This window comes from Trachinotus anak, unplaced genomic scaffold, assembly GCF_046630095.1.
Source record: "Trachinotus anak isolate AG129_WGS33_773 ecotype Australia unplaced genomic scaffold, CSIRO_AGI_Tana_v1 ptg000013l, whole genome shotgun sequence".
NCBI lineage: Eukaryota > Metazoa > Chordata > Actinopteri > Carangiformes > Carangidae > Trachinotus > Trachinotus anak.
This window is the reverse complement of record NW_027273864.1, coordinates 17,569,447-17,587,548: the sequence shown is the minus strand read 5'-3', so window position 1 is coordinate 17,587,548 and position 18,102 is coordinate 17,569,447. Positions and strand designations below refer to the sequence as shown.

The following is an 18,102-nucleotide window of genomic DNA, read 5'->3' as shown; positions in this document are numbered from 1 at the left end:
ATGGTGAGCATAATAAGGATAATGACAATAGATGTGAAAATGTTATGTCAGTGTCAATGTATTTTTAAAAACCTCCATCCACCTAAAAACAAGAGTTTTTCTTTATTTGTTAAATATTTGACAATTTGAAACATTGGAGACGCTAATCACCACATACGATACACTGTATTCTCTACACTTTTGCTTTTGTTTATTGATTGCTAAACATTATTTTCACTCAAGCACACTCACTCATGTGGATAAGCCCAATAAATGAGTCATGAATAAATAAGTGGTCCAAGTCAATCCAATCCATTAGCTCTCAGCCAATCATATATTTAGTCAGGCATTTATTGAAGGTTTGTTTAGACTGTAAGGTTATTGGAATTCACTTACTGTCTGCAATTTCATGCTGTAATCAAAAACCTTAATAAATACACTGAATTTGCATTTATCTTATTTTGTATAGGTTGTAATCAGAATAGGAAATTTATGCTTGAGTGCATATCTAATATCTGATATTGAAACTGATATACTGTGTGTCATTCACTGATCCTACAATCTTAAGTCATATTACCTAAATTTGTCTTTCAGGTCCTGGCCATCATCTCCATCCTCTTCATCGTGCTATCCACCATCGCCTTGTCTCTGAACACCCTTCCAGAGTTGCAAGACACAGATGAGTTTGGCCAGTCCACAGATAATCCACAACTGGCCCACGTGGAAGCTGTGTGTATTGCCTGGTTTACCATGGAGTACTTGCTTCGCTTCCTCTCCTCCCCCAACAAGTGGAAGTTCTTTAAGGGTCCTCTAAACGTCATTGACCTGTTGGCCATCCTGCCATACTATGTCACCATCTTTCTGACAGAATCCAACAAGAGTGTGCTGCAATTTCAGAATGTCCGCCGCGTGGTTCAGATTTTTCGAATCATGCGCATCCTGCGTATTTTGAAGCTGGCACGTCACTCCACAGGACTTCAGTCTCTGGGCTTCACCCTGAGGAGGAGCTACAATGAGTTGGGCCTGCTCATCCTTTTCCTGGCCATGGGCATAATGATCTTCTCCAGTCTGGTGTTTTTCGCTGAGAAGGATGAGGAGGATACAAAGTTTAAAAGCATTCCAGCTTCTTTCTGGTGGGCTACTATTACTATGACCACAGTAGGCTATGGAGATATCTACCCAAAAACCCTACTGGGAAAGATTGTGGGTGGGTTATGCTGCATAGCTGGAGTACTCGTGATTGCCCTGCCTATTCCTATTATCGTAAATAACTTCTCTGAATTCTATAAGGAGCAGAAAAGGCAGGAAAAAGCACTTAAACGAAGAGAGGCCCTTGAGAGGGCAAAGAGAAATGGTAGCATTGTCTCAATGAACTTGAAAGAGGCATTTGCGCGTAGTGCAGAACTGATGGATGTGGTGGTAGAGAAGAGTGAGAGGCCTCATGACAACCACCTCTCTCCAAGTCGTTGGAAGTGGACCCCCAAGAGGGCTGTATCAGAGACAAGCTCAAATCGTTCGTTCAACGCACAGGAGTTAGGTTCTCCCAATAAGACCCGGGCTACCAGTCCCCAAAGGTTAAATGTTCAGAAGCTAGAGGAGATGTACAACCAGATGGCAAAGACACAGTCACAACCCAACCTCAATGCTAAAGACAGAGGCTCCAGAGTCAGCAAACAGAGAGATGAGATAGAGCTTGGGGCCATCCAAGATCACAGGCCACCAGTCCTAGGAACCAGAGAGGGTGTGGGAGACATGAAAAGCTTGTCCAGCATTGACAGCTACATCAGTTGTGCTACAGACTTCCAGGAGAATCCACGTTTCCCCCATAGTCCAGCAACGGACCTTGGTCTTCAGGAAGGCAACCGGTTCTCGCATGGTCCAGCTACAGCTTTGTCCCAGCATGCCAGTACAAAAACAGACCAGCAAACCACTGGGGAGCGTGAGCCCATGCTGACTCCCATATCTGTCACAAAGCCTTCACGCTCAGAGAATCCCAGGAAATTCTTCTTTTCTGGCAACTCCTCAAAAAGCCTAATCCCGAAAGGAGGCTGCCACAGCGACGGAGAGTCAGGCCCATCCCCGCTCTCAGACAACTCAGTCCTGTCAGACCACTCTCTGTTGAGTCCTGAGGTGTCGATCTATACCACTGCCAGCAGCAGGACACCACCAAAGTCCCCTGATAGCACTGCCCTGGCCCCAACTCTTTTCACCTTCCATGACTCCTCCATCAGCAAATACATTGATGCTGATACAGATGATGATGAGCACCTTCGCGACATCTCTGACGCAAGTCCCTCAGAGTGTCTGTTGGCAGGATCAAGCCCAAAGCGCAACATCAACATCAATTACCAGAGGGGCACCAACCATTTAGAAGCAGCCCAGAAAATGCTGGGCCAGAATTGTCTGTTCCCCCTTGAAGGGATTCGTGGGGTCACTCATGAGAATCATGTAGGACATGAGATGGCACGTAGACCAAAGGTTGACAGGGGGCGTCAAAATACTTTGGATAAAAACCTCTGAGGTACAAGTGGAGCAGAAACAAACAGGAAACTGGGACCAGAGTGTTTGTGATAAAGACACCAGACTAAAAACACTCCATAAGCCAGAGACAAAGGGAGAGACAGGAGTCTCACAGAAACATTTCACAAATTACCTGAGCATGCCACTGGGCAGTAAGCCCTGTGGCATAATAAGGTGAACATGTGTGGTAAATACTCTGGGAGAAAAACATTTCTAAATTGGAGAATGTCACTGCCCCTCCTTCAGCTCATTCCTATTAGCGGTATTCCACACCCACAAAACAAAGGAACACTCCCTGGTAGCCAATAGGTCTGTTCAGAGATCCCCATGGAAGCAGGTTCGTCAGAGAAATCCAGTTTTGTGGTTGAATCTGGTGTAACCCAACTGAATGATGTGGTTTCGCAGCAGGGGGTTATCTTTATATTCTCTAGTAAAAAAATCCCAGCTGCCCACTGTCTCATTACAGAGTCCCAGTTCATTTTGTAGTCTTGGAGATACAGGAGAGGACCTAGAAGCCTATAAGCTACTTATTTGTGCCCTCCATTCCTAAACCTGGCCTTAGTCATTTACATTTGTTAAGGTGTGTATGTCTGTGCGTGAGTGTGTGTGCGTGTGTGCGTGTGTGTGTGTTGTGTGTGTGAATGGTGTGAATGCTGATGGGTGATATAATTACAATTAATGTACACACACTCTTGAGATTGTCTTACTTGATTTATTTTTATATAGCTAAGAGAAAGTTCCTTATAGAAATATGTGATTTGCTAGTCTCCTGTGTCATAATCATATGTGAAGAGTAATCCTGTATAAGGTTCAATGTCTTGGCACAGAGGCTGCAGTTATCAGAGGCTTCAGCCCTACACCCATTACAATGAGCGCTCCTTGAACAGTATTTTGCTATCCCCTATGTTATCATATCTTTCAAATCTATATCAGTGAATATTGTCTCAGCACCTCAGCATCATTTTCAAGGATGGTATTGGTGTACCAAGATGGGCTAACATAAGAGCCAGACATAATAATCTTGATTGCTGCATAAAGCACACATTTATGAAGCATGCATGAGCCCAACCGGCCAACACACAAAATCATAATGAGTTGCTTGTTCTTTATATCGAAAGAAATAGTTAAATATGAGAAAATCCTCAAATTTTTAAAAATGTTTATAGCTTACTGCATTGAAGTTTAGATTCCAGTAATAGATGTTCAGCATGCATTGGCCTTCCTTTGACCAACATGAAAGCAGCCAAAGAGATCACACAGTTTCAGATAATGGAAGATACTATATGTGTACAAGATACTGGAAGCATGGGAGTTATCCACCTCTACTTTGTTCCTTAAATTGTCAAAATAAACTCTAATAGCACTGAATATACACAACCAGGTTAACTTTACTGTAAATCAGTTGTAATACCAGAAATGATGAAACTCATGCATGAGCACACACTCACACCCACAAAAGATACGTCCAGTTATGGAAGACAATCTTCAGGACAAACTTAGTTTCCATGGTGACAGCAGCTGTCCTCAAAAGCTGACAGAAGCTCACCAACGGTTTGCTAATTGGGGCGAAATAGTCTGATTGCATGTAACGTATTTTCACACATATAACAACGGACAGACACACACACACACACACACACACACACACAGAGGCATGCATCCATAACGTGACAGGTATGCACAGTAGTTACATGTTAACAGAGCCACTACTACTCACTGTGCACATTCATGAGTGCTGTGTAAGGGCACAATTATGTTGTGAGGACCTTGTACATTGTTATGTTTGTCTTAAATCTTTGTTACTTCCCATAATTAATTATAATTCCACACGATATAAATTATGTAAATGAGGTTTGGTTTCTTGACTATTAGGGACCCACAATGCATTCTCTTTTATCTGTTTATATGGCCACATAGCAGAGAGAAACAGTCTTATAGTGTCACTTACCACTAAAAAACAACAGACAAATTCATTACACTGGTATTAGCAGAACGACCATGCTCTTCACACAGTATAAAGGAGTATAAAGGAGTGCAGAAGAGCATAAATGATTTCAACAGAAACAAAGAAATGCATTTTGCAGCAAGTCAGAACAGTAAAAAGTAAAATTATGAACACATGAAAAGTGTTGATAGTGTCCTGAGGATTTTAATTAAATCATACACATCATTTGCCTTTACATCCATTAAGAACATGTTAACATGAGCAACGTTACAAATACAGTTCCTCTCCCAACCCCTTCTGAATTTTTGTAACCCTTCACTGCCAACTAAACAAGTTCTCAAATGAAACTGAGCAAACTGAAAGCTTTCTTAGTCACTTCTTGACACAAATACAACAGTAAAGGATGCCATCAAAGAAGTAGTTGCACTTTTACAAATGTAGGTGTTGAGTGAAATTTGTTTGGAAAGTCAACAGAAGGTGGTTGACATACATTTTTTAGTGTTGTGGTTAAGAGTCGTATCACAAACCCTGATTTCATTTCCTGTTTTAATCACAGAGTTGAACCATTTCATATTGCTCTCCCATGGTGAGAGGAGCTGAGGTGTGAAAGGAATAGCAATGACTGTGAGAGGCAGATGGAACCGTGAGTGTGTGTGTGTGTGTGTGTGTAGGACTGCTGTAAAGCCAGGGCATTAGAGCAGTGTGGCTTCCACATAATGGAAAAGAATAAAGTGTTTCTGATATGAATGTATGCATGTTGGGGGGAATCCTGCTTTTGTTTTTGCTATATTTCATCTATAGTTCTGACTGTAACAGCCACCAGTAACAGACTTTAATACCAATACAGCTCTAATCATATAAGAAATTAAGATTACTTTAACACATTCAATTTTTGAAGTGTTATTTACAGCTGAGAGGGGAGGAATGGGAGGAGCATTGTTATCTAGCAACAAAACACATTTGCAATTAATTACGCAAGGTTGGATGGTTTGAGTTAGCGACAAATTAATTTTATGCAGCATCATAGTGTGAGCTCTTTTTTGCATTCAAGTGAAAGTACTAATTATTGCCCTCTGTTGCAAATAAACCAAAGTATCCGTTAACATCAGAAGCAAAGTTCAGGAAAAGAAAATCATCCTAAAAAGGATTTTAAAACATAAACTTAGGCATCGTCTGTAAAGAAGTGTTCCATGGTGTTATATGGTTTCTAAAATGGGAAAATATGTTAATGCAAAACAACTGACTGCAGATATTTAACAATTTCTTGATTATCTCTAGTGATTTTTTTTTATAAATCTCCCCCAAAACACTTGTTATGAACGGCTGCTCCTTTATATTCATACTGTCCCAAATACAAATGTATAATTCTTGGTATTTTACTGTGAGGTTGGAGTGGCATGGGTTCAATTCAATTTTTTAAAAAACACACAAGCTTGGTCCATTACATTTTAATTTGTTTGTTAAGATGACATCAGTCTCAAGAAGAGAAACATGTGATTCATGTGTTAGTTTCTGATTAAGTCTTTTATTGCATATTTATCTGTACCTCATGAAAAGTCAAGGCCAATGTGTGCCAAACATTTCAGCATCTTTTACCCTGTTACATTTGTAGTGATTTCAAACTGTTTTATTGAGTTGTCCTTCTGAGTGCATAACATCATTTAAAACTCTAATATAAAGGGCATTCAGATCACACAACACCCTGCTGAAGCATTGTGTGAGCTTCTGTCCCATCATTTTAGGTTTACAATATATTACGGTAGTCAGGGACCATTTTTCACTGGAATATTTCTCAACAATGATGACAATCAATAGTTCACTAATAGGCAGCAAGCACTACTGTAGGGAACTAAGATTTATTATGGGCACATATTACACAAATGTGAAACCATGTGCATACACACACAAGTACTGAAATCCTGACAATAGTACTGACACTCTTAGGCTTACAGACAAGGTAGTGCAAAGAAACACCAAGCATGATGTTGTGATTTGATACCTAGACTGTGATACTGTGACATGTTACCACCATAATACAAAAAGAAATATTATTTATTTTTACAAGTCATTCTTGTTTTAATTTTATTGGGCACTTTACACCCATCCATTTCCAAGGGAACCATTCAAATTTACAAACTCTAATAGTTTAAAAGAGCTTTTAATTTCCCTGAGATCCCTGTGGAGAAATTCTGATATGAAACAAGGACTAAACCATCATGCTTTACGAAGAGAACATAATCAGGTGACTTGTTTTAATTTCCACTTTATTTTTATTGATACAAATTAAGATGAAGAGCACAGATTCTCATAGTTTTCCATGACAAGACTCTCAACTGTACAGTCAATGCATTTAGCTGAAATCTAAAATAGAATTTGGTTGCTGAACCTGCTGATAAATTTAATTGTAAAGAGGTTTAAGTCTTTTTCATTTTTAGTTATAACCATATAGGACCCTTTCAGGGACATGTGGTAGTTTCAAAAACCCAGTGAGAACCACTGCTTTAGCAAGTAGCCCAATTCCACACACTCTGAATCTAACACTGTATTACAGGGTTGGGGTCGATTCAAGATGCCTTGATAAAGTAAAACACACATCACACATGACATTATAAAATGAACCAGTATTAGACCGTGAGAGAAATTAAACCTAGTACAAATTAAAAACATACACTATATTTTTTCTACGTTTTAAGCTCTCAGTGGAATTGACCCCAACCTTGCCTAAGCCATCAGTCTTTGTAAAGTACACTGTTTCCAGGGAATTGAAAAAAGATATTTGAACGACCTTAGCCAGCTCTTATACAATGTTGTTTGTAGGTCCCGAGGCTGTCTGTTTTGTAAAAAAAAAAACAAAAAAACATTTTTACCTGTTGACTTTCTATGCTGTTGTTTCTGTATAAATGTTCTATCGTTCAGTGCATGTTGTAACTTTGGCGTTGTGACTGGTTGTGATTCACACAGAGCCAGTACTTGTCATGTAAAAACAGAAAGTTTCTCAATGTCCCAAGATATTTCTATTTCTTAAGAAAAGCAACATTTCCCTTTGATGACTCAAAATGAAATAAATCAGATCACTTTACATTTTGATTAGGAATTGCTGACGTTCATTTTTCAAGTTTTGGAATTGCAAACCAAAGTAGACAGGAACATGTATTATTAAAGCTTGTTTTGTGGAGAAGGCTGTAGAGGATTTATTGTATTCTGACTGATAAATCGGAATATTTTACATTAACAGGCAGTTGTAATTATCTGGAGTCACAGATTACATATGGTCATTGTAACTAAAAAGGCAAAACTGTCCACTGACCAGCACTCTTGTCTAGAATAGATTTACAGACCAGTGTTCGTCTTATACGGGTAGATTGTTCTTGGTAAATATGTACAGCAGGGAGACTAACAGAAGGAAGGAGGAGGTCAGATGAAGAGGAAGCTGTGGACTGTTGGGCAGGAGCAGGCCTCCAGCCTCCCAACACGTCTCCACACACCCCTGCATCGAGGGTTTCCCACTGCCTGCCACTGGAGAGACTGTCTTCTGCAGGATGGAGGGAGGGGGGGAATGTTGGTTAGTGCTCGCAAGATTTCTCTTTAAATCAAAGTGATAAACAATGTTGCCATCTAGTGGTACTTCTCGCTGTTACACTGATTATCACATCTGTGAAATTGGGTGCAGACCAGCGGTCTGTGATGAAATCAAACAAATCCTGTAAATGTGACATGTTACAACTGACCTAGATTCTCCATACACCACTGCACCTCTCAGAATACAGACATATATTATGTGTCCAGCTTTTAGCAGATGCCAGGGCCAAGGTCTAACCGGTCAGGTACATCATTTATTTTTCAATAATTAATACAGTACAACCATTTAGTGAGCTACAACCATGTTTTTTCTCCCAAAAATTAAATGACAGAAAATAATATTTGTGTTGTCTTGTGGCTTTGTAGGATTTAGGATTATCCCAACATCCTAATATGAATTAATTATTATAATTAAGTATATGCTTAAAAGAATAGTGGAATTTATCCTCACATCGAACTCAACAACTAAATGTTGAACTATTTCTTTTACGCAGTTAAACAAAGTTGCTCCTCAGCAGGTAACAGAGATGGAACCATTTAATTAGTCCCTTCACACCTTTGTTGACTTTTCACTAATTATTTCTCACATGTTTAAGTACTGTGCCATGACCAAAAAAGGGCATCTTTCCTGTCCTAAGTAACATGTTGACAGGAATATAGGGTTCAGAAGCAGATTATGTTATTATTGATCATTATACCTGCTGAAGGATAAGAGTGCCGTGTGTAACATATGAGTATTACCAGATGTAATTACTTTTTTAATTTACTGTTGTGATATATACTGTTAGCTGGTAATTACCGAATACTTATTGTAACTGTGCCATGGCTTGAGACAGAAAAGTCACCTTCATTTTATTAGCGTAGTGAAGTTATTTTCTTTCTTCACATATAAGGAAAATGAACTTCAAGCTAATTTCATGGCTGAATAAACTCTTAGCTGGGCTTAAAAACAAACACTTATCTATCTATTATGGTCATTAGCATTTCCTGAACAACACAAGCTTAAATTTGTGGGACCGATTAAACTTGAATCATAGTGAAATAAAACAAGCAGTGAGTTCTGCTGTGACAATGTTATAATGCAAGGAGACTTCTTTTGATCTTACATTGTTCAGAACCACAGTCTCCAGTCTCTTTCCCTTCTCACCTGTCCTCGACGTTTTCCTCTCCGTCTCCGGCACAGTGTTGCTGTCCAGGCGCAAGTGCAGGCGGCTGGCACTCGACACACACATGGTGCCCCTCCCTCAGGTACTGCATCCACTGGGTGTGTGGGCCTGCACTCTGCTGGCACCCTTTTGTCAGAGAGGTCAACTGAAACTGGACGCAATACCTATTTTACACACACAAACACACATGCACACAATCACATACAGAAAACAACTGAATATATAGTGACGATATCAAAAACAAAAAGAGGGTAATTTCACATTTTTCTGGATGGTCTGGATGTGTTACCCTGTAATGTCGCCACTGTCAGGGATGTCTCTTTTCTTCCTAGCGTTGCCATAGCCACCTGTGGTTATGAGAGCTGGGACTGCAGAGGGAGCATCCATAATAAGACCATTATATGTGACCATATGTTGCAATATGGGTCTCATACATTTAACATGAAATGAGCATGTATCGGGAAAATGTTCATGAGAATAGGATTCTCTGACTCTCTGGTGTATCACATTTGAATGAATGGTCTTCATTTAGCATCTTGTTTGATTTATTTTACGATTTTAAAAGAGAAAAAAGTGACATGACATTAAGGGACAGACACAGCTTCAGTCTAAGGCTTCATCTGATATGTCTACAGGTGATTTCTTTTAGATAGGTTTAACCTGTGGGGGCAGCGTCTATAAATGATACTGCATAGACTGCTATAACCAAAAACCTGTATAAATCTGTATAAATCCTTGTGAAAGTTTTTCAAACACTCCTTATTCCAAGGTATTTACTATAATGACCCATATTTATTAAATGATAAACAACTGCACATGTAGGATTATCACAATTTTTATATTCACTAAGTGTAAATTTCTACTATCCAACACTGTTTAACAACAAGGCAGTAATGAAAATCTGAATGAAAATTGTGGAAGAATCAAGCTTTTTTCTCACCAAGTGAGTTGTGACAGTGCCCTTGCTTCGACCAGTACTCTGCACAGCCAGCGTGCTCCTCCAGATGGGGACAGGGTTTCCCTGCATTGAGCGGCTCCTGCAAGACGACCCTGCTCCGCCTGCGAACTGTGGCCCTGCATGGCTCAGCACAGCCTGACCACTGCGTCCACTCACTCACCACACAGGACGCCGCTGAGGGAAAGACCAAAACAGCTGAGGAAGGGTCACATAGGTTTCTCTGGGTTTGTCTGGATTTAATTATTTACAGCTATCAGTTATTTAATGCCACAAAGTCTTCCATATATAGGGGAGACTGGGCAGTTGCAACGAAGGACGGTTGCAACTAATCTTATTCCTCCAATCAGAAATATGCTAGAGTGATGACCCTCATCTAAACACATGCTCAGTTAGACCCTCCACCTACACAGAAGACACATTCAGCATCTGCTGCAGCATTTACTGAAAAAAACTTGTTTTAGAGGTATGAGAGTAATTAGTTTAAAGAGCTGTATTTCTGTCATAATGCCCTGACCTTTGAATTATTGTGTTGCTCCTTATAAGGCACTCTTGTGCTTTACAGGGTAGCATCATGTGTTACATATAAAAGCTGTTACATATAAAAGGACTCTTGGCCAACACTTCCAAGGCACAAGAGCCTTATAGGGTGCAGACTGTTGCAGCAAGTTATTGTAACTGTCCCCAGCTAAGCAGCCACATCAAAGCAAAGCAAACAACAATCTGTTGTTTGTCTGAGTAACTGAGAGAAATGCAAAAAGTACTGCAACCACCCCCAGTCTCCCCGAAAAGTGCGGCTTCTAATACAAAAATGTACTATATCCAACAGAATTTGAGGTGACCCTTTTATTTGTTCATGTTCCCAATGCATTTCTTCGATAAAGACGAACAGCTCAGTCTCTTTTCTGATATCATCACATACCTACCCGGACAGGCTGTCTCATAGTCATGGCAGCAGTCCATGGTGGAGACGCAGGCTTGGTCGCAGTAGCAGGTGCCATGTGACCGGTCCGATCTCCAACCTTCACTGATGCATGACGGGTCGCGGCCAGAGCAACAGAGGCCCGCTTCCAGACAGCCCGACTGGCACGGACCGACGAGGAATAGGCACAGTCCGAGACAACCGATCAAAGCGACGGAGCTGCTCCTCCACACTGTCATCACGCCCGAGCGCACGGCCGACAAGTGATGCACCTCAGCGAGTTGCAGCCGCGACGGCGCAGGAAGTTATTTCCCTGCAGAGCGGTCCCGCTGAAGACCTGAAAAGTGTTATGATGAACTTCTACCATCTGTGGTCAGTTAGGTCAGCGGCTCAAACACCGGCCGGTGGGTTGGAAGTTATTCACGTGTCAACCCTGCATCTCTTAAAGGCGCAGTTCACCACTGTAGATGAAGTTCAGTGCTAGACTGGAACAAAACTAAATTCAGTGTGACTGTGTAAGGCCACATATTAGGCAATTATTAGATCTGACCTAAGAGAGGAAATTAACATTAAAGTCATTCCTGACGTTGAGTGTTTCCACAGAATTTTCAAGTGAATCACTTCAACAAACGCTTTGCGGATCTTGCTCACTCATCATGAGAGAAAGCCAGTCAGAAAATCTCCTGCCACTGTTTTTTTTTTTTTTCTTCTGCTATAGTCTGTTCTGCCTTTCATTATACTGAGCCTGCCCTGCAGTGTCTCTAGAATCATTGCCTGGTAGTGCAGCCACAATACTATGTGAAGAGAGGAAATGTGAAATGAAACAATGAAGAGAACACACCTATGTAGTGGCACTGAGTAGCCGAAACAATAAACAGTAAGACACAGACCCACACTGAGCTGCATTGTCAGGCCATCTCATTTAGGACACTTTCAGCAAAAATCCTCATGACAGTGTGTAGGAAAGAAGGTTTATGTGTCTACTGCGCCACAGCAAACAGTTAGAAAATGAAAATGAGTGGTGTGTTTGCTCAGATTCTCTCCTTCACACAGTCCCTCTTTATCCGTTAGCGAAGCAGCCAACCTCCCTGACCCATGTGTGCCTCAACATGTGAAAAGGGTGGATTAATGAAACTCCTATGGCTGAGGTTATTCATGCATAAAGAACAACAGTGTGGACAGTGAAGGCCTCCACTCAAACTCAGATTCCCAGTAGCCTGTTACTGTGTGTGTGTGTGTGTGTAGAGAGGGAGCAGATAGTGACAAAAGGGACGGGGGACGGGAGGAGCTGAAAGACCAAGCACAAGTCTAAGAATTGTGTTCTGTGTAAGAGAGAAATATACGTCCAGACTTAGCAAAAACCATCAAGGTAACAGTGGTGGATCATTCTCCCTTTGTGTGGCCCTATCCTGTGGCCCCCTTGTGTATCTGCGGAGCTGTAAAGCTGGCAGAGACCAGGACCTCACCCATTTACTGCTCCAGTAAACAGACAGTCAGAACAAACTGGATACAGCCGCAGTACGGACACCAGTCACACCCTCTCTTCAGTTCTTATAATACACGTCTCATGCCATCAAATCCTCTCATCAAGAAACGTGAGGATTTTTTCTTTTCAAAATAATTATTTCTAAAGCAGTTCTCACAACCCAATTACAGCTGTCACAGTCAAGAAGGGAGAGTGAGACTGTCCAACCCTGTAATTTAAACTGTCAGACTCAGTTTCACATGCTGTACATTTTTTTTTAAACTGTATTTGTTAAGACATATTTTTCAAGATTTGCATTAGTGAGATTGTGCCTACTAATTAATTTCCATGTTGCAATTGCTTTGCTTTTATTTCACTAAGGTATGAAAATAAACTGAAATAATTATTGTTATATACTGTTTCTATAATGTAAAAAAAAATACTAGAGGTAGGAAAAAGTTATGAATTGCTTTGAAAATGTTGCACAGTGAGTTTAAATAAACAGAATTTGAGATTTTGTTATCAACGGGTGAAACCATGCTAATTCACCAGCATGGTCCGATAACTGTGGCTCACATATGCACCCTGGGAACAAACAACGCTGGCTGTGTTCACCAAGAAAACAAGAACGTGATACACAACAAGCAGCCTTCTTGGGTCTTAATTAACAATGCACAGATTTACAGTTCATATACATAATCTCCTTAAGTTCTCATTCAATATGATTCTCACTGCAAGAGGGAGGCCGTATGGGACCGAACCTTATCCTTGAATGGTGTCGCTTCGCTGAACACCAAATCTAATTTAACTTTACTTCACTGCATCAGTTTAACTACAACTAACCACTATGCTGTCCTTTCATTCAAGCTGTCTGATAGTTTTTCAGCTTCAGCTTTTCAACCCCAACTCTCAATTCTCACTCTGCTGACTCAATGTTACTCAAAAACTATGAAAGGGGCTTGGCACAGATACAGCCGAGGTTGAGGTTCATGTAGTGTTCTTGCTTCACATCAATTATGAGAATTATTAGAATTATGAAACCTAATTAAGATATTTTACATCATTTGAACTAGTTTATATGAGAGTTACACGTGTACAGTAAGTCAAAGCTGTGAACTTTGAAAGGTGTCCCACAAAGACCTTCAAACTTCAAGAATGGGTCATAATGCCGTCTGGCTCGTTAGTTTCCTTACTAATGGTGAAAACTCATACATTCCCAGCTTATAACAAAAGTGGTTTTATTAGGAGCTTAGGTATTTCTAATCCGGGAGGAGAGTGTTTAAATAAACCAAGGATGCAGGCTGAGGGTCACAGAGGGAGGGAAACACCAGCTTGGCTGTCTGCATCCTTTGCACTCACACTATCCAACACTTAGTCTGGCACATAGACCTTCACAGGTAACAGGTGTGAAGTCTGATCCATTTTAGGCTACACAGAGATTTGTTCTTGCACTCAAGACCATCAGCACCAAATTAAGTCAAAATGATTTTTCTGATGGACCTCCAGATGATGCTGCTGGATGTGATTTACTTCATCCTGCGCAATTCCATGCGGATCATCATGCGCCCACGCACCAAGCCCATTGACGGTGAGCTGGTGCTGATCACCGGAGCAGGAGGTGGCCTGGGTCGTCTCTTTGCTCAGGAATTCACTAAGCACGGAGCAGATGTGGTGCTATGGGACATCAACAGCGGTTCCAATGAGCAGACAGCCAAGCTGGTGTGTGAGATGGGGGGTAAGGCGTACACCTACACGGTGGATGTGACCAACCGGGAGGACGTGTATCACAATGCAGAGCTTGTCAGAAAGGACCTGGGCCGAGACGTCACAATACTGGTGAACAACGCTGGAGTGGTGGCAGGGGAGCGCATGTTAGACTGTCCTGATGAACTGATGGAGAGGACAATGAAAGTCAACTGTCACGCCCTCTTCTGGGTGAGAACTGGTAACTCAATATGGCTTTGGTATATGGATGGAGTAAAAGACAGAGAGGAACAGAGAGAACTGATTTGAACTGACTTCACACAAATGATTATGTTTTTTTGCCCAGGTGTTAAGATCTCCATCTCTGAGACTCAGTATTTTCATTTGGACTGTTTTCTATCAAAGAAATAGTCCCAATCAAAAGTGCTGGCAGGTGGCTGTGCATTATATACAGTATCTGGTAGAATATATCTGTTAAAGTGATGTTGCTCTGGAATTTTTCTCAGTGCAATTGTCAAAACTGCAAGAACTACAAATATTCACTTTTGTTGTGCTGGTGCAGAGACAGGAACATTTTTTTTCTTGTAATTTTGGTGAGTTTATTTTGTGAATGAGGTTATTGAGAACAATAATTGCTTCTCTAATTTTTATAAAGGTCTACATTACAGATCAGTAGCCTCTAATGTGATGACAGTCAAATATTAAGAATAAGTACTTGTCAATGGAGCGACTGTATTGAAATAAGTTTGTGCGATTATTATTAAAAACCAATTGTAACCATGTTTTGTGGGACACAGACAATGAGTCAGCACTGACTGAAATTTGGAAAGCTGGATTTAACCTTCGAATTGCAAAATTGTAAAAGTTAAGATGCTTTACATCATCAGCTAAACAGTGCAGGTTATTGTGCGTAGTGTGACACATGACATGTAAAATGTATTGCATTAATAGCTTTATCCTATTCACACTATGGACTGTAGGATTCCCACATAAATCCTCTTAATGTGAAGCTGCTCGTGCAGCATAAGCTTCCCTCACATTGAGCAATATTTAAGTCCCCACAAGTCATATGAACACTGCCCAGTATGTTGCCTCGTAACTTACTGCAAAATAACAATGTGTTTGTGTGTGTGTGTGTGTGTGTGTTAGACAGTGAAGGCCTTCCTCCCCCAGATGAAGGCCCAGAATCATGGACACATCGTGACCATTGCCAGCGTCCTCGGTCTCTTCAGCACGGCCTGCGTCGAGGTGAACCAGGGAGGGACAAAACATCACTGCATCACTAAGATATGACAGCTTCACTGTAACACTCTTTAACACGCCTCTCTAAACAAGTTTACAATTCATGTAAAAAATTCAAATGCCTGTCATGCAAACAGCAATCTGACCTGGTTTTGGAAATCAGAAAATGATGGCTCCTAAATATTTCCTTTTTTTAAAAAAGACATTATAAACAAGCTCTGATGTGCGTTTTGTTATTTTGATTTGGGACAGGATTACTGTGCCAGCAAGTTCGCTGCAGTGGGCTTCCACGAGTCACTGGCCCATGAGCTTCTGGCTGAGGAGGTTGAAGGAGTGAAGACTACTCTTGTGTGCCCCTACATTGTGGACACAGGCATGTTTGAAGGCTGCAAGATTCGGTATGTCAACAAAATAACCACATACAGTCATTCTCATTTATTTCAATCACTGTCAATAGAGACTTAAACCCAAACTTGGAAGGATTAGGATTTAGGATTAAGTATATTATCAGCATATATTAAGTAGCATCTGTTTGTCAGCTTGAATATACTCTAATCACCAACACAATTTGCTAAAATAATGCAAGTGGCATGGTAAAGTCATTGCAATTGTGAAAACATATTTAACTGAAAAAAAGCCAATATCTGTGGACTCTATTATAGGAGGATTTCTATTAATCCTCAATAAATTACTCCTTATTTCTATTCTATTTCTATTCTGCTGATATTTTAAGCTAAATTGATCATCTACAACTATACTTGCCCCCAACTAAAGAATCTGTGCAGTATTTTTATTATACATGTGTTAAATGGAGAGGGAATCCATTGTACTGGTAAACTACGGTATGTTTAGGTAACCTACGCGTTCACTGTCTGATATCCCACTCATGAATGTTCTTTGGTGCCACTGTTAGGGAGGAAGTAGAACTGCTCCTACCCCCTCTGGAGCCCCAGTACTGTGTTGAGCAGGCCATGAACGCCATCCTGATAGACCAACCACTGGTGTGCATCCCTCGAATCACCTACCTGCCTTTCCTCTCCAGAGCGTAAGTAATGTTATTGAACGTAACTTAATGTCTGCATTTCACTGCTAAGCAACTCAATTTCAGCATTTTAAGTTTAATTTCATGTTTTTTTTCCAGATTGTTGCCATGGGAATCCAATGTGGTTGCATATCGTTTCATGGGGTCCGACAAGTGCATGTACCCCTTCATTGATACAATGAGGAAACAAGTGTCTAATGCCGCCATTACGGTTGCATAGTCAAACCTAAGTACATTAATGACAACTGTGGGAGTTAAAACCTTAAAATTTAAATTTAACATTTAATTAAAAAGGGTTTATGTATTAAAAAAAATAATTAAAAAAAAATCCTCCTGCTTGTGTGAATTGCAGCAGGCCGAACTACTCAGCTACAGCCAGGATTCAGTCACAACATGGCGATAGTCAGAATTACTACCAAATGGAAGGGACTTTAGATTTTAAAACTGATCATTCAGAAGTCTGTACTAGATGACGACTCAGCCAAGTGGTCATCAGCACACCAAAAAAAAAAAATAATAAAAATTCAAGAGTGTCAAAATGAAGTTTAAAGTCCCTTCAAAACATTTTCACCATAAACCCGTGAAATGACAGGACAGTGATTAAATCCCGGACTGATCAAAATGGGAATGGGCGTGTCTTTAATATCTGTAGCTAAATAATGTAACTGAATATTGTGCTGTATTATGTTTACATAAAATAAAATGATTAAAAGGTACTGCTCTAAACACACTGTTCTGATCAGAGCAAGTGATGTTTGTTTCACCATGTAACTGCAAAAGAGCAAGAAAGAAGTAGTCTTGTTGAAAAAAGGTTGCCTATTGAAAACTGGCAGTGAATTGGGAGAAATTCTGGGCAAACTGCACTTATGGATTATGTCTACGACAGTGCACACATATGTTTACAAGGCTTCGGACAACTGCTCAGAAGTGTGGTTAATCGTAAAAGACAGCAGTGATACAGTTAAACGTAGTCGCTGCCCAAAAATATTCTCATGCAAGGGAGGAGGTATGAATAATGGAACATTTCCCGCAGCATAATGTGTTGAAAATGTTTCCTGTCATAATGTCCCAGAATTAGTTTGTTTGGGTACTCAAATTAAAATGAGAGCAGTAAACTTTTGCACAAGATTTAAATTATTTGCACTTCTGCTGATTTTACCTTTGTATCAAAAGAAAATCACTGAATACTTCCTTATTATATAACAAATCTTAAAAGCAGCTAAATTAAAATAAAGGTGCTTTTTTTTAAAAAAAATTTTTGATTCCTTTTCATACACAAACATTATGAGAATCAGAGCCAGGATCATCATCAACACTGATCAAATGTAAATGGTACCAAAGCCTGCAATATTTCACCAATATCTAATTTTTTTCAAGTGTCAATATGTTTCACAGTGTGGCAAAATAAAATGTAAAATAATCAAATTGACTCTTAATCCAAGCAATAGTGTTCCACTGGTTTACTACATTTTACCAATGTGTAGGACAGATCTTTATAGTGAAGCCATACAGCCATTCACTGTATTTAAAGTATGCAATTAGCTCTCTGTAGTTTTGATTGAGTGGTGGAGTCCACCATTCCT

The 18,102-nt window shown here is 40.2% G+C and overlaps 3 protein-coding genes across 5 annotated transcripts in view; 2 read left to right on the top strand and 1 right to left on the bottom strand.

Moving 5' to 3' along the window:
• Window positions 1-7,531, top strand: part of kcnb1 (potassium voltage-gated channel, Shab-related subfamily, member 1) — a 35,909-nt gene extending 28,378 nt beyond the window's left edge. For both annotated transcript variants that reach the window (XM_071494148.1, XM_071494147.1), the window contains exon 3: window positions 574-7,531. In XM_071494148.1, coding sequence (XP_071350249.1) covers window positions 574-2,499 — 1,926 coding nt within the window. In that variant the 3' untranslated portion in view covers window positions 2,500-7,531. The remainder of the gene's footprint in view (window positions 1-573) is intronic.
• LOC139630573 (somatomedin-B and thrombospondin type-1 domain-containing protein) lies at window positions 6,692-12,090 on the bottom strand. 2 transcript variants are annotated; one of them, XM_071494151.1, is made up of 5 exons: window positions 11,071-12,090; window positions 10,130-10,321; window positions 9,479-9,557; window positions 9,171-9,353; window positions 6,692-7,976 (listed from the first exon to the last, which is right to left on the bottom strand). In XM_071494151.1, exons 1-5 carry the CDS (start codon window positions 11,303-11,305, stop codon window positions 7,859-7,861), a joined length of 807 nt encoding a protein of 268 aa, XP_071350252.1. In that variant the 5' UTR covers window positions 11,306-12,090; the 3' UTR covers window positions 6,692-7,858. The 2 variants fall into 2 exon arrangements, with proteins under 2 accessions (XP_071350252.1, XP_071350253.1); XM_071494152.1 differs by having other exon boundaries at window positions 11,067-11,293.
• A 1,742-nt stretch (window positions 12,091-13,832) lies between these two features.
• On the top strand, window positions 13,833-17,637 carry rdh20 (retinol dehydrogenase 20). Its single transcript, XM_071493173.1, has 5 exons — window positions 13,833-14,466; window positions 15,385-15,483; window positions 15,730-15,875; window positions 16,391-16,522; window positions 16,619-17,637. Exons 1-5 carry the CDS (start codon window positions 14,014-14,016, stop codon window positions 16,737-16,739), a joined length of 951 nt encoding a protein of 316 aa, XP_071349274.1. The 5' UTR covers window positions 13,833-14,013; the 3' UTR covers window positions 16,740-17,637.
• The last annotated feature ends 465 nt before the right edge of the window (window positions 17,638-18,102 follow it).

Bases quoted from the DNA above. Each gene is read 5' to 3' on its own strand.
- rdh20 (XM_071493173.1), top strand. From the start codon at position 14,014: ATGATTTTTCTGATGGACCTCCAGATGATGCTGCTGGATGTGATTTAC. The intron at 15,484-15,729 runs GTGAACCAGGGA...GATTTGGGACAG, and splicing joins TCAGCACGGCCTGCGTCGAG to GATTACTGTGCCAGCAAGTT. The intron at 15,876-16,390 runs GTATGTCAACAA...TGCCACTGTTAG, and splicing joins TTTGAAGGCTGCAAGATTCG to GGAGGAAGTAGAACTGCTCC.
- LOC139630573 (XM_071494151.1), bottom strand. From the start codon at position 11,305: ATGACAGTGTGGAGGAGCAGCTCCGTCGCTTTGATCGGTTGTCTCGGA. The intron at 10,322-11,070 runs GTAGGTATGTGA...TCTTTCCCTCAG, and splicing joins CTATGAGACAGCCTGTCCGG to CGGCGTCCTGTGTGGTGAGT. The intron at 9,558-10,129 runs GTGAGAAAAAAG...CTCCCTCTGCAG, and splicing joins GCACTGTCACAACTCACTTG to TCCCAGCTCTCATAACCACA.